This window comes from Phascolarctos cinereus, unplaced genomic scaffold (genome assembly GCF_003287225.1).
Source record: "Phascolarctos cinereus isolate Bilbo 61053 unplaced genomic scaffold, phaCin_HiC Scaffold_726;HRSCAF=1367, whole genome shotgun sequence".
NCBI lineage: Eukaryota > Metazoa > Chordata > Mammalia > Diprotodontia > Phascolarctidae > Phascolarctos > Phascolarctos cinereus.
The window spans coordinates 71150278-71165968 of NW_027556098.1; the positions used below are offsets into that span (position 1 = coordinate 71150278).

General features: G+C 38.3%; 1 protein-coding gene across 1 annotated transcript in view; it reads left to right on the plus strand.

Moving 5' to 3' along the window:
* The window catches only part of DMD (dystrophin), a 1828382-nt gene that overhangs the window by 1783265 nt on the left and 29426 nt on the right, over window positions 1-15691 (plus strand). Inside the window, 1 exon segment of the mRNA XM_078146592.1 lies at window positions 715-873. Coding sequence (XP_078002718.1) covers window positions 715-873 — 159 coding nt within the window.

A 15691-nucleotide genomic window follows, 5' to 3' on the forward strand; every position in this document is an offset into this window, starting at 1 on the left:
AAAACCCATGTTCAAATGGCCAGTGTGGGAATTTGTTTTGCTCAGCTATACTTTTTTTTCTTGAGAGTTTTCTTAAACATTTGTTAATTTTTTTAAAGTTAATTTTAAAAATAGACCTAGATACAAGCCTCACATGGTGAGGGTGTAACCATAGAATAAGTTGTTTAACCTATCCATGCCCCAGATACTTCTCTTCTATTCTGAGTTGCAGAGCATTGTTAGAGGGAGCTTCCTTACTGGGAGATTCCCTACATAGGTAGAATTATAGGTCAAATCCAAAAACAAACAAAAAAACAGGACAGATTCATTTAAATTAATCTAGTCTCTGTTGACATGTTCTGAAGCAGAAACACTGCCATATATGGAGGAGGGGGGAGGGAGTTACCAACACTTTTGGTTAGTTTTCTTATACAAAATCACAGCAGCAGCAACTGCTATTTCTGCCAGTTCTAAGGCCATGCAAACAGCCAAAGGCTAATCACCTTAACTAAAAGTTTACATGATTTTGTCACCAAATGAATTGTCAGTGACCCCAACCAACTTGAAATATCCTTGAAAGCAGAAGCTAAGATCCAGTTAGTACTTTAAAAATAAAAGGATATTCATCTCTTCAGTGCACATGTAAAAACCAACCCTTACCTTCACCCTTCTTCGCAAGTGTTAGTGATTTGTTATAGGGAAAAAAAAAGAAACCTCTTCAATTGTATTTTCCAGAGATGATGAACATTTGTTAATCCAGCATTACTGCCAAAGTTTGAACCAGGAGTCCCCCCTGAGCCAGCCTCGTAGTCCTGCCCAGATCTTGATTTCCTTAGAGAGTGAGGAAAGAGGGGAGCTAGAGAGAATTCTAGCAGATCTTGAGGAAGAAAACAGGTGAGTTCTTTCTCTAGTCTTACCTTTGACGTTAATACATATACACACGCAGTTAGAAATCAAGCTGGGGAATCCATACGTCATATTGTTTTATTTTAAATTGTTTTTACTCTGTTTACCTCTATTCATAGTTTCCCTTCTATTTTGTATTTTGAGAAAAGAAGTATATGCCATGGTATACTTAGCTACACACTCATGTTTTAGCTATCAAAGAGACTCTGTGTTGAATGAGGTATGAGGTTTTATATACTTTGACTTTATAGCACCTAAGGATGATGTGAAAATGTAGAGGGCTTACTGTTATGGTTATACAGTTTGTAAGAATTTTTCCACTAGTGTTTTGTAAATTCTAATACATTTGGGATAGTAAGTTCATTGTATTGTGTTTTGGGGCCGCTTACTTCGTTTTATTTTTCATTGTCAAATACATAAAACATACTTGCTAACTTAGCTGACTGGTTGGGGTGTTGGGGAGAGGGTTTTTTTCAGCCACTCATCACTTAGATGTCGTCAGTAAAAGAGGGAAAATTGTTGAAGAGTTAAAACCAAAACTAACTTAGAAGAGTAAAAAGTTTGGTACACATCTGTGACTAAGACGTGAACTAGAATAGTGAAATGAATACAGTATGTATTGTATTTAGGAAAATGTCACGAGGAAGCAAACTTGTTTACATATACCCATTTCTACCCTTATTTACCTTCCTTCAAAACCAATCTTCCTAGGAAATCTTTTCTAAAAATCATTACTTCTTTAGTATTTTATATTCTTCATTTTCTCTTTTTTCATTTTTAAATAAGTTGATATCTTTTGGTTTTTCATCAAATTCATTTCCAAATATATTCTTCCCCTCTCCCTGCCCAAAGAATCGTTACTTCTAACAAAGATTTTTCCTCTTTTTAATGTAGGCAGTTCAACAAAATTAGTCATCTCATTGACTGTGTCTAACAGTTTATGTAATATTCCACTTCCATACTTCCCCACTTTTGCAGTGAAGGGAGAAGAAACCAGGAAATACAATGCCTTCAAAGATTACCCCCAACACAGCTGAAAAACAGCTCTACTAGAGATGTTAGAATGAAAAGGCAAGATAGCTTTATTCCTGTTTACAAAAAATGAGGTTTTATTTTTAGGATTGTAATCACAACTATATTTCTATTAGTCTTTGTCAGCCTTTTTGGTAAAAGACATCTTTCATAAAAATGTGTTTTGGCTGAAAAATCATCCTTAGTACATGTTCATGCCAAATATTTTGCTTTAGAGCAGGGGAACTTAATTTTTTGTGTGTATGTCATGGACTCTTTCTCTGAATGAAATTTTTAAATGAATAAACTAAAATTCAGAGAAATACAAAGAAAGTGGTTTATACTGAAATACAGTTAACATTTGAAAAAAAGTCACAGACCCAAGGTTAAGAACCCTTGCTAGAAGCCAGCCTTATTTTTAAAATCAGATATTTAAAAAGTGATAGTATCACAAATGGCGTTGATTTAACCTTGGAAGGCTTTAAAACACCCATGGTTTTTTGATTGGTATGGGCATTCTCCTCACCAACACAGATTGCTACCCTTCCACATCTTAATAGACAGTCTTGGGCTGTTTGGTATTGCCACAGAAAATCATGACATAGTAGGCAGCCTTCTGGTAGTATACTTATATCTGGTCTTTAGATGATGGACACAGTTTACCGCTGGTCCTGTACTTGCCTTGTTAACATGGATCTGCCAGAACTCTGAACTTGGGTTTGCCTCTATGCAGTGATAAGGCTTCAAAATAGAACTTCAGTGACAGTAACCCAGAATAGAGATTTTCATAGGTTGTACTGTGGGTTTTTATTTGAAAGTAATGCCCCTTTTACCTAACTAGGTTAAAAAGGGTATTCTCTCACATTCAGAACATGTAGAATTGAAAGAAAGGGACTCTATGGTAGAAGAAATAAAGTTTGACAATAGTTTAAAATTAAGGGGAAAATACCATATGGAAATGAACCTAGATAGGGATAAATGTTATTAAGCCTTTGAGATCTGTGACTAAACGGTATTCTATATCAGACGATGAGTTAGATTTTTAGGAATTGTGGCATGGTTCAGTGGAAAGAGCACTGGTTCAAATCCAGTATCTCCCACTTGTCTCTTTAGCTTTAGGCAAGTTGGCCTCTCAGGGCCTCAGTGTCTTTGTCTGTAAAAATGGTGAGATTGGGCTGGCTGACCTTTTAAGACTTTTTCCAGTTCTAAATTTTTGATCTTCTTATTGATGATCTTAATTTTTTCTTTAATTCATTTCTATGTAGTTGTTTAATGCAGTCTTTATTTGCCTTTGTGCCTTGGCATAAAGAGACCAAAGAGAATGTTATCTCCAAGAATTATTTACCTATTCACCCAGTCTTATCTTCAGTAGGAATTCATATTTGCACAGTACTTTAAATTTTAGAAAGCACTTTCTTCACAATGTCCCTGTAAGCTAGGTAGTGAAACAATTATTGTATGCCCATTTTCCAGATGAGGAAACTGAGCTTTAGAGAGATTAAATGACCTGCCTAATGTCACTCAAGTAAGTAGTGAAGTCAAGACTTAAGTCCCTGTCCTCTGACTTCATATCTAATGGTTTTTCTACCATAACACGGTAACTAGTGGTCAACAGAGAGGGACTAATATAGAAAAAAAAATCTTAGGGGATGGCTGCCTATGTTTTTCCTCAAGTGATACGGACTTGTACTTGATTAAAACAAATTACTACATCCTCTGCACTGTGGTTTTCTTTTCTCCATAATGCCTAATTTTATAGAGGGAAGTCACTTAGTAGAAAAAAAAAACTGTGGGACTTGAGTCCAGTTCTCAGCTCCAGAGCTACTATGTGACCTTGAGCATGTGTGTCCTTCTCCTAGTCTGTTCCTAGTTTTGAAAATACAAAGACAGAGCTCCAAGCTTAGTTTATAGAACTTGAGGGGTTTATTGATAGTTTATAGTGCAATTTAGTGGACAGAGGATATTGAGTATGCATATACCTAAATCTCCCTGCCCATTCTCCAGGTCCTGATATGGACTCCATTTGCTAGAGGTAAAGCAGAGTGTCCTGCCCAAAGCTTGTAAACTGATAGACAAAAGGAGCTTAATCTTTTCACTGATGTACTGATCCAAGTTAAGCAGACTCGCCCTTGAATATTACCAAGCAGAAGTAGGCCAGAGAAAGGTAAACACATGGGTTGGTAAGATTCCTTTGGGGGGCTGGGATTAAAATTCATAGACTAAAACATTCTGTTTCTGCCAATGAACTACTCCCACCCTTGGGGCAAAGGGCCCAGTCTAATCAGATTTTAACATTTACTTAATTTCTCTGAGCCTCATTTCACAGGTGTTGAAAAAAGGTAATACTTATACTGCCTACCCAGCAGGAGGTGGTTATGAGGAAAGTATTCAGGGTAGTAAGTAGCCTCTAATTCACACTATTCCAGTCTAGCCAGTTTCCTCTCTCCTTTTTGGGTGCAAGGGGGACTCACTAAGAGGTTTGAGATACCTTTTCACTGATGCTTTCAGCTTGAGCCTTACTGGCTGTGTCACCCACTGTTAGCCAGCAGTGACTAACTAGCACTCTGGTTCCATTAAACCACTTAGAAGGAGATTTACTTCAACAAATCTATTTTTTTTCTTCTGATTACTCAGGGGCATATTCTCCCCTATTCCACCTTGGCCTCTGGGCTCAAATTTAGCATAGTTTCTACATAACATTGATTTCATCAAAATTCATGTCCAAATGGAGCATGATTGCCAGGTGAGTCCTTGTCTGAGTGACCATGGGCTGAATCCTGAAGGTCACTCCTTGCTTCTTGGGTAATTGATGCTAGCCAAGCTGGCTTGTGGAACATGAACTTGAGGGCACCACAGGCTTGCTCTCCTGACCATTCAAAACTCACAAGATCAGAGTGTCTAACACCTTTCCCTGGACGGAAAGAATAAACACGGAGGCCAAAGACTCAGGCCCATTTCATCAGCTTCATTGAGGAGAACCCAAGGTACATTGTGTCTCATCAGAAAGTGGGTCACATAAAAAATACAGCTAGCCGAACACAGTGATCGGGGTGGGGGGGGGGGGATTAGCTAAGGAAAATAAGACCCTTTTGAAGAAACCCTGAATTCAGGCTCTGCAACCAATCAACAATATGTCTCCTAACCACATGGTTACAGAATGTCAATTTATGTGCCCAGTCTCTCAAGACACTTGCATTACACATTATGACTCTTCCAGAAGCAGGCTTCAACAGAGTTGCTCTGTCTCCATTATATTAGTAAGCCTCAAAGTGATACACATGAGCTATTATTTCTTATGGTCATATTTTAAATAGCTTTACTTTTAAGTTTATTGAATTAATAAACATTGCTACTGCCTGCAAACAGTAATAGCAATATGTTCCCTCCACTCCCAAAGGCAAGTGACTGTTTTTTGCCAGTGGCTGTTAAACAGTTGGTTAACATCTTCAATATAAGGTAGGCTGTGGTATAAAAAGGAAGCTAAATTCAATTTAATTAATTTTAGTGCTAGTTAGAAACTGTTGCCAGTTTGGTTCACGCTATTGGCAACAGTGAAGTTTTCTGGTTATCTTACAGATTCTGGTTATACATTCTGAACCAGTCTTCCATTACCCAAGATTAAGAATGCATAGAACAGTTAAATGTTGGTTAGATTTCTAGGCCCCGTCAGTCCATTTTCCTTGCTGCTCTTTTTACGGAATAACAGGTCTTTTTCCTCTATGGGAGTGTGTGAGTATGTGTATACATGCATACATGTACACATGTATATAATACACATAGACATGCATGTATCTTTGTGTATACACACACACACACACACACACACACACAACACACACACACACTTTATAGTGACTTCTTGACTTTTATTCATACCTCTTAAAAGAAAAAGCCGGGAGACACTAAAGGAAGGAATCTTTTCAGGGATACCACAACCTCCATCTGAAAGAAACTTATGCATTCTAATTCTACTTCTGGGCCAGCAAGTTGCTTTCCTTTTTTTCCCCTTGCCTTAAAATGGATGGATAATCCAAATCTTGATTCATTTGGATGCTGGGAAGTTTGACGCTAAAATGTATTTATCTGTGTTCAGTTCAACAATAGGATCATCTGTGGATTTCTGGTACCTACTTAATAATATAATAGGCTGCTCTTTGCTGAGCAAGCATTATAGTCTGCTACTTGTATTCCTGAATTAAATTTGCTAGAAATTGTTAGAACATTGCTTCATCTGGTAAATAATCCTGAGGTTAGGTCAGGCAACCAGAAGCTGCCAATTCCCATAGCTTTGGGGCACCAGTGATGTATGCACTGCAAGTACATTAGGCTTTTGTGTGAGGCCAGGGTTCATGAGAATTCCAAGTATATTTCCCATTGGTAGTGATCTTATTTAATGGCTCATTCTACTCAATTTTGGCTGACTCCCTCCATCACACACCCCCACCCACATATACTTTTCCCTTTTTCTTTCCCTGGCCACTTGAGAAAAATTTAGAATTTAGTATCCATTCTGAACTCCTTTGTAATGCTTGTTTAAATTAGCCCAGAGGAGAATTTGTTTTACTATTTGGCTTTCAGACTTTGTCTACTTCATACCTTGAACTGTTAAATAATTAACTAGCACATGCTTTTAAAAGCAGCCTCTTTTGTGAAAATTGAAACCCCTTGAGTTCTTAACTTTAGACACCAGTTACTGTTTCTGAAAATAATCATAAGGTTTCTGATACTCACCATTTGAAAGTAAAAGAGCCTGGGGAAGGGAAACTCTGGAAGTGTGTATACACACACACACACACACACACACACACACACACACACACACACACACCCCTTCCTGAATTGAATGACCTTATGTGAAATTCTGTGTAAGTAAACTATAAAGAAAACTTCTTCTGGTCAATGTCTTAAGTCTCAAAAAAGAAAACAGATAGGAAGTAGAAATAGTTTGTCATCTTGGTACCACAGAATTTTGTCCCTGTCTCTGGTCATCCAGCCTTAATAATGTCTAGTCAAATGAGTAATACATGTAAAGCATTTTTTTACATGTATTGTGCAAATTATTTTACATGTATTACAAAATATTATATGTATAATGCAAAAATTAAAGTGCTTTGTAAATGTCAACAGTCATTACTATTATTATTATTATCAGCCCCTATGGTGGAAATCATGAAGGAAGTATTTTGTAGTTGAGAATGTCCTGTAGATAAAGGACCTGGTTTGAGTTCTGTCTCTGACACTACCAAGTTATTTTTTCTTCCTGATCATCAGTTTCCTCATTTGTAAAATAGGAGGTGATACCTGCTCTGTCAGATCACATTTTATTTGTGAGGAAATCATAATAATAGTACTTTAGATATATTATTTGAGCTCACAACAACCCTGTGAATTAATAATTATAGGCACTGTTATGCTTATTTTCAGATGGGGAAACTAAGGCTCAGAGAGGGCATGTGACTTGTCCAGGGACTCATAGGTTATGATCATTAGAGGTACAATTTGAACCTGGGTCATCCCGACTCCTAGGCCAGCACTGTATTCTGTATGAAGTATCTTGGTAACAGTGAAAAGTCAAGTCAACAAGTATTTATTAAGCACCTTTTATGTGCCAAGCACTGTTCTAAGCTGTGGGGGTACATGAAAGGCAAAAAACAGTCCTTGCTTTCAAGGAGCTCATTGTCTAAGAGAGAAGACAACAGGCAAACAACGACGTATAGAAAAAGATACATGCCGGTAATCTGAAGATAATAATAAAATAACAAACAGTCAGGGCCCTAACATTAAAGAGGACCAGGAAAGACTTCTAGCAAGAGTCAAGACTTAAAAGAGGCAAGGGAAGAAAGAGGCAGAGACGAAGGGAGAGAGAGCTCAAAGCATAGAGAACAACCAATGAAAAGGCGCAGGGTTGGGTGATGGATTGCTTTGTGTGTGTGAGTAACAGTAACACAAGTGACCCCTGATGGCAGAGTACATGGCAATGTTAGAAGTACATATTGTATTAGAAAACTGGAAAGGTTGGAAGGAAGCAAGTTATGAAGTCTTATAAACCACACTGAAGATTTCTCTTTGATCCTGGAGGTAACAGAGCCTCTGAAGTTTACTGAATAGGAGGGTGACATGGTCAAACCCGAGTTTTAGGAAGATCAGTTTGACAAGTGACTAGAGAGCCTTGAGGGAGGGAGAGTAACACAAGCTATAGCAGTCATCCAGGCATGAGGCAAATAAGAGCTGCAGCCACATAGACTCAACTACTAGTTGATTGGATATCGGCAAGGGAGAAAGGTGAAGAGAGAATGAGGAGTTGAGGGTGACACTGAGATTGCAAGTCTGGGTAGAGCAATGACCTCAGTTGTGCTCAAATGAGATTACATATAAAGTGCTTTGTAACCTGAAAAGTACTGTATAAAGGACAGTTATTATTATTCTTGTTATACCAAACTACCTGCCTCTTAGTAAACTGTAAATACCTTAGCACTTTAAGGATCTGTGGTTTTATCAATATAAGAGTTGTAATCCCTCTCCAGGTATAGATCACCATCCCAGCATACCTTAGTCGATAGCATTATCACATGCTGTGGCCAGTGGGACCCTATAACATCATTGCTGCAAAGCTCTGAGCTGAGTGCCAAGCCAAAAACTAAGGAACAGAGTAAGCAGAACAGAACACTGTGTGTTTGTGTGTGCGCACACACGTGTGCATGTGCGTGTGATCAAGCACACGTATGCATGTGTGCTCTCAAATGCACAGGCAGGAAGGAGGAGGGGAGAGGGGAGCTGTGCAGTACTCCACCACCAGGCCTGAGGGAAAGAACACTGCATTCAACTGGGGCCAGCCTGTCCCCAAAAGTCACCCAGGGCAAAGACCTAGGCTAATAAACTGTGAATAGCCTACTGTGGGAAGAGGCTGAGATACTTGGGGATCCAGCCCCAAGGAAACAACCATCAGAGGAGACAAAGTAAGAAAGTGAATAGGGGAAAATCATGGGGAAAAGTTTTTAAAAGACTGAAATGGCCAGAGATCTCAGAAAGCAAAAAACTCAAAGACCTTGAGTACAAGCAGATAAATCACCAGGGAAAACATTAACAGAAAAAATATGACCTCCAAATCGAGTAAACAAGTGATCCAGCACTTGATGAGACAGAGGACCCAGTGGAATGTGAAAAGAACATTGAACCACAACATGGTTCTGAAGGGTTCAAGAGAGAAATGAGAATTAGAAAAGCAGAATCAGTGTCCTGCACAGTAAAAATAATGGGCAGAATAGAAAAACTGGAATCTGTGACAAGTCTCAATTCCCAATCTAGAAACTAGAAGCAAAAAACAGTATCATGAAAAGAAAACAGGCCACTATTTGCTTACAGCAATCAGGAGAAAAACCTTCAAATATAAAGAAAAGAAGTTCAAGTAACAATACTATTCTGCACCTGGGCAGCTAGGTGGCATAGTAGATAAAATACCAGGCCTGGAGTCAGGAAAACCTGAGTTCAAATCCATCCCTAGACACTTACTAGCTGTGTGACCCTGTGCAAGTCAAACACCTCAGTTTCTTCATCTGTAAAATGAGTTGGAGAAGGAAATGGCAAGCCACTCTAGAAAATCCCAAATGAGGGTCATGAAGAGTCAGACGTGACTGAAAGAACTCAACAACAATTCTGCACCCACCAGAAGACCTAATAGGAGGGAACAGAATGTGTTCCAAAGAACAGTGGAACTCAGGATATAGCCCAGAAGGACGAACCTGCAAATGTGAGTTTAACTATATGTGAAACAAGGTGGATGTTCAATGAAAGAGGTAATTGAAAAATATTTAGAAAGAAAACCAGAACTGAAGAGATTATTTGCATCTCAGACAACCTCAAACAATAAAAATGCAGGAGAAGTAATTAAATGCAGCAGTCAGCAGTCACAGAGTGACAGCAGAGATTGTACAGAAACTTTTCTAAATGTGTACCAAGAGATGGGTGAAGGCAGAAGTCTGCTGGAGGTAATAGTGAAGAGGTGGGCATGGGCATTATAGACAGAACCTCACAACACCCTGACTACAGGTGAATCTTTTTTTTTTTGTGGGACTATGTGGGAGAGTACCTGAAAGGGGGAGCAATGGAGCAAGAGATAGAGAGACATGTGTGATGTTCCAGGGTCAAACTGGGCTAGCAATGAGGGCAAGGTAACCTCTGTGGTCTCATAAAAAGAATTGCCCACAGGGAAGGGAGTGAGGAAAAGGGGAGGGGTGGGGAGGAAGAAGGCCTTGCCTTGGTGTTGAGAGAGGGTTCCTCTGATGAATGCTCCTATGGGAGAAGAAAAATGGTCTGTGAAGGGAGATGGGGACCTTGTGCTGGGTGTCTCCTGGGAGATGTGGTGCTTGAAAAGTCTATTTGTCCTACTTTGGGGGAAAGGGAGTTGGAACCCTGGATCCAGGGAAGAGATTTTGAGGCAAATGGATTAAAAAAAAAAAAGTAACCAGAACAAGCGCTGTGACCAACCCTTTTGTGCTTAACATCTCCAAGCTGAAGTAAGCAGACATACTATATATTGCTGGCCTATAAACTCCAACCTTTCCTGCCCAAGTATATGTTGCCAGAACTTTCAGCTGTCTAGTATGGCCTTCACATTCCCAGAACCCTTCTATATTAAGCATAAAAGAGTACATAATGGTGGGTAAACTGTAAAACACTATCTACCTATAAGCTGTTGTTTTTTAAGGGGAAGGAGAAGTATATTTTCAAAATCCATCAGACCACACTTAAATCAGGGATCCTCATTTGTAAAGGTTTGCAGTTAAGTGATGGGGGATGGGAGAACGCCATTGAACGAAAATGTCATTTATGAGAAATTTTATGGCTTCATCTGCTCACATTGGCCCTATATACCAAGAGCAAAGGAGCCTCTTTGAATATATACAACAGACTTGGCTGCAGAAACCAACTGATATGGCAGCCTTTTATGACAAGGGGCAAAAGCTTAAAATTCTGTGTATACGGGTACTAAAGAAATGCATTTTGATCAGGCATTATTGCTTATTGCCACAAAGTGAATATCTCAGAGTTAATGACCCACAGTTGTAGTCTTATCAGGCATCTTAATTCCTGATTTTCTCACAGTTTTCTGTGTAGAGTTTGTTACTATAATATACTTAAGTAATACCCAAAGCATAAACTGCGTCCTTGCTTTACACCCTCATAATTTTTTTCCCTGAAGATTTGATTTCTTTAATCGGTCTTTGTGTTTTCATTTGCTGTACCCTTAATGTGACTGGATACATTGTTCCTTTGTATTTTCATTGGGCTTTCTCAGACTGGTGTCCTCCTTCCTAAGATATAGAAGAAGTCATTTGGTTACAGGGTTGGGGTCTGTCTTGCTCAAGGTATGTTATAGCATCTCCGCTAGGCTGACTTGTTGGTTTGATTGGTTGGTGAGGTTTTTTGTTTTGTTTTGTTTTTTTCTACGTTGTTTAAAGCTCACCTCAGGTATGGGGATAGACAGATTATTGTCCTCACTAGGGAAATATTTATGCTGTAAGAAGTCAAATTGTAACTTTGATTTTTGAAAAAATGGTTATTCAGCCTCACTTCTTCATTGCAGTTTAGCCAGTACTGGGACCAAATGCAGCAAAAGCATTTATCAATTCATAACATTCTAAGTAAACAATTCGCGTTCATTTGACATGTCAGGAAGTGATGAATATGAAATCACACTGAATTTACTGAGCTTGTTTAACAAGAGAGTTTATTACTAATGGTCTGTAAGGGAATCTCCATAATACATAGAGACACTACTGTTTCGATAACGATTTTCACAAATAACATCATAGGTCTCCACTGATCACAGATGGTAAGGATTTCTGGCTTACTTGTCTGAGAACAGAAAAGCATTATTTTTCCCTGGGAATTAGAGCCAAAGAAAGTGCCCAAGTACCATTTTTGGAATTGTTTCACTGAATTTATTTTCCTTATAAGAAAAATTACAACATGTCCTATTAGAAACCTTGTAGACTGAACAAGGTATTAAAAAAATTACTCTTGCAGTTTCTTCCTTTTTAAAAAAAAAAAGACACTGGGGATAATAGCTGGTATTTGTCTTTCTTTGATATTTGTAAAGCACTTTATATACGTTAATTCATTTGAGTCTTACAACAACACAAGAAGGGAGATGGTATGATCCTTATTTTACAGATGAGGCAACAGGTCATATAAGAGGTTATATGACCTTTCCATGGTCACATTTTTTTTCCAGAGGCAGCATTTGAACCTGTTTTCCTTCCTTCATGCCCAGAATCTATCCAGTCTGTCTGTTCCTTACCGTCTCACCCAATTGCTTCCCATCCCACATATTGATATGATAAAATTAATTCCGAAAGATATATTTTAAAAGTCTAGAAGAGAAATAATATGATATGGATTTAGTTATCTCTGTGCTGATGATTTTCATATCTGTCTATCCTGCCCTAACCTCTCTGCTGACCTCTAATCTGACATCTCAAACTGAATGTCTGGTAAGCGTCTTATACTCAACATGTCCAAAACAGAATTAATTTTCTTTCTCCCTAAATACTGCCCCCACTCCAAACTTCCCTCTTACTGTTGAAGGCACCATCATCTCCTCAGTCTTCTAAGCTTGCAAAATAAGTGTCATCCAGTATTCCTTACTATCTCTCTCCCCACCATATTCAATCTGTTGCTAGGGCCTGTCACCTTTATAAATTCTCTCAGATAGGTCCCTTTCCCTCCTCTGATGTTTATATCAGTCTGGTGTAGGCCCTCATCATCTCATGCTTGGACTGTTGCCATAGCTTGCTGATGGGTTTGCCTGCCTCAAGTCTCTCTTTATTCCAGTCTGTCCTACATTCAACCACCAAAATGATTTTCCTAAAGCACAAGTGGGACCATGTTCCTTCCTCTTTCTCTCTCTCTCTCTCTCTCTCTCTCTCTCTCTCTCTCTCTCTCTCTCTCTCACACACACACACACACACACACACACACACGCATGCACGCACGCACACCAATCAATCAACAAACTCCAGTGGCCCCCGATTACCTCCAGGATCAAATACAAAATCCACTATTTGGTGTTCAGAGCCCTTTGTAACCTAATGCCAGCACCACCTTTCCTTCCAATCTTCTTACCCTTTACTTGCTGCCATATGCTCTTCAGTCCGCTGACACTTGCCTCCTTTCTGTTCCTTAAACAAAATGCTCTGTCTCTTGATTCTGGGTATTTTCTCTGGTTATCTCCCATGCCTGGAATGTTCTCCTTCCTCATCTTTGCCCCCTGGCTTCCTTCAAATCCCAACTGAAATCTCATCTTCTACAAGAAGACTTATCCAACTCCTCTTAATTCTAGTGCACCTTCCCTCTTGATTATATCCCATTTATCCTATGTATAGCTTATTTGTGCATATTAATTTGCTTATTGTCTTCCCCCTTTAGATTGTGCCCCCCTTGAGGGCAAGGACTGTCTTTTGCCTCCTTTTGTGTCCCCAGAACTTAAAATAGTACCTGGCACATAGTAGGTGCTTAATAAACCTTAATTGACTGATAGTATATAAGAAATTCTGAATATTTCACCAAAAAAGAAAGAATTGGTTAGTCTTCAAATCTCTAAAGGAAAACTAGAAAGAAAGAACATGTGTTGCAGGCAAATCTATAGATCTGACTAATCATTAGGATTTGTTCAACTATTATGTTATAGTCCAAAAACAACAAATTAATTGTGCACCTTTCTAATGATCCAACTGATATGGGACAATCTGGAATCGTCCTAATGGAGGGGTTCTTGTAACCTAGGGCCTTGAACTTTTTTTATATTTTAATATCTGTATTTCATTATAATTGACTTTCTTTGTAATCCTGTGTATGTTATTTTATGTACTTAAAAATGTTGTTCTGAGGTGGAGCCCATAGGCTTCACCAGATTGCTAGAGAGGTCCATGTCACAAAAAAGGTTAAGATACCCCCCTATCTAGAGGAACCAAGCTGCAACAGAGTAAAAGATCATGGGGGAAACTGGGTTATCCTTACTTATTATATAGGGTAGCTAATGCAGAAGAGAGGGAAATCTTAACCTTTCAAAAGCAATACTCAAGTCAACACATTTAATAATAAATCAACTTTCAAATACAGTGTTAAAGCTTTAAAATCCAAGGTTTAATCTTATCACAATTTCAATAAGTGCTTTTGGATTAGAGATGTCTTTATTTTCTGTTAGAATAAACTGAATAGGAATATTGGGCCACCCTAAGGCTCCAACCCCTAGAAGCAGTTAACCCTCTTTATAATGGACCTGCTGGTTATAGTTTTATAGGCATTATAAAAGCCCCCTAATCCAATAAAATATTTCCCCTACCTGCTCAGTCTTGAAATTTCCTTAACAAGAAGCAAAGCATTTATTCAGTGTTTCAACAGGAAGTTTAAAATGCACAGATACCTGGAAGAAATAACAGCGACTTAAATTCACACCGAAACATAGATCACTTCTACCCTGCAGGAAAAATAGGTTATGATTAGGGAGAAGGGGGAGTGGACATAGGAAGAGGCAAAGTTTTGAATGGTACTATTGCAAAATTTTGTCTACAGACAAAAAACATATCTTCTACCTTACCCCGAATTTCCAATTAATTAAATGCATTAGTGCCAAAGCATTTGCTTTGTCCTGCTTATTTTAAGAACATTTTTATAGCTTTGGAGAGGTATATTTTAGATCCTTTTTGATTGTAGTTGATTTTGTAATCTATAAATTTTCTAGTTCTTAAATTATTTGCTATATTTTCCCAATCTTAATGGGTAGATTATATTCAGCAAATATTTATTAAGCATCTACTCTATACAAAGCATTATGGGAGCTACCATATATAAATAGAAACTGGACCTTCAGAGACTTTAAAGTCTAGTAGGGGAGATAAGATTTGTACACATATCAATCTAATAAAAATTCTAACATAAGTGCTTAAGGAGAAGTACAAAGAAAATGCTGTGAGGCGTCTGAGAAGAAAGATTTTCTAGCAAGGGGGAGATCAGGAAAGGCTTCAATAAATGGAGGCAGTGGGACCTTAGCCTTGTCTCAGATCGTGAACATTATTATGCCAGGAGGCAAAACATGGCAAGGGGTGGAGAAGGAAGAAGACAGATTAGAAAGCAGTATAGTGGAAGAAAGTATACAGAAGAGGGGAACAGATGATAGTCAAATGTGGCTAGAACATAGAATATGTGGAAAGCAGTATAAGATGATGGGGGCTTGGAGCAAAATTGCAGAGGCCTTGAGTGTCAGGATAAGGCATATATAGTTACATACTTTCTGTGTGTATGTGTATATTTCATATAATGAATCTTGCTTCTTTAAGTCAATAATGGAAAGTATTTTGTTGCCTATATTTCAGTGACAGTGTAGTACTGTGTTATTAGTAGTGACAAGGGAATTCTATTTTGAAAATTAGCTCAACTACCTGGAGGTAAATTGGCAGCCATAAACCACCCAGAGCTCACCCAAATGTTTCAAGACTGTTGTAGCATTGCTCTTTAGCCGTAAAATTCTAGGTGGTGCCTCTAGGCCTCCCTTCTCAAGCTTTCTTTTTAAACCTAAAGGGAAAATGACCAAGTTGTTTTCTTACTTTTGTCAGGCAAGGGTTAACTAAGAATGCCTTGCTTCTTCTAACAATTTTATAGTTCATTTCATTCCTTACATCCATTAATTATTTGGGGATTTTAAAAACATTTTCTGTATCTGGATGGCTACATTCATATATTTGATAACACAAGAGTAACCAGATATATCTACATAATTGTAGAATAAGAGGAGTTT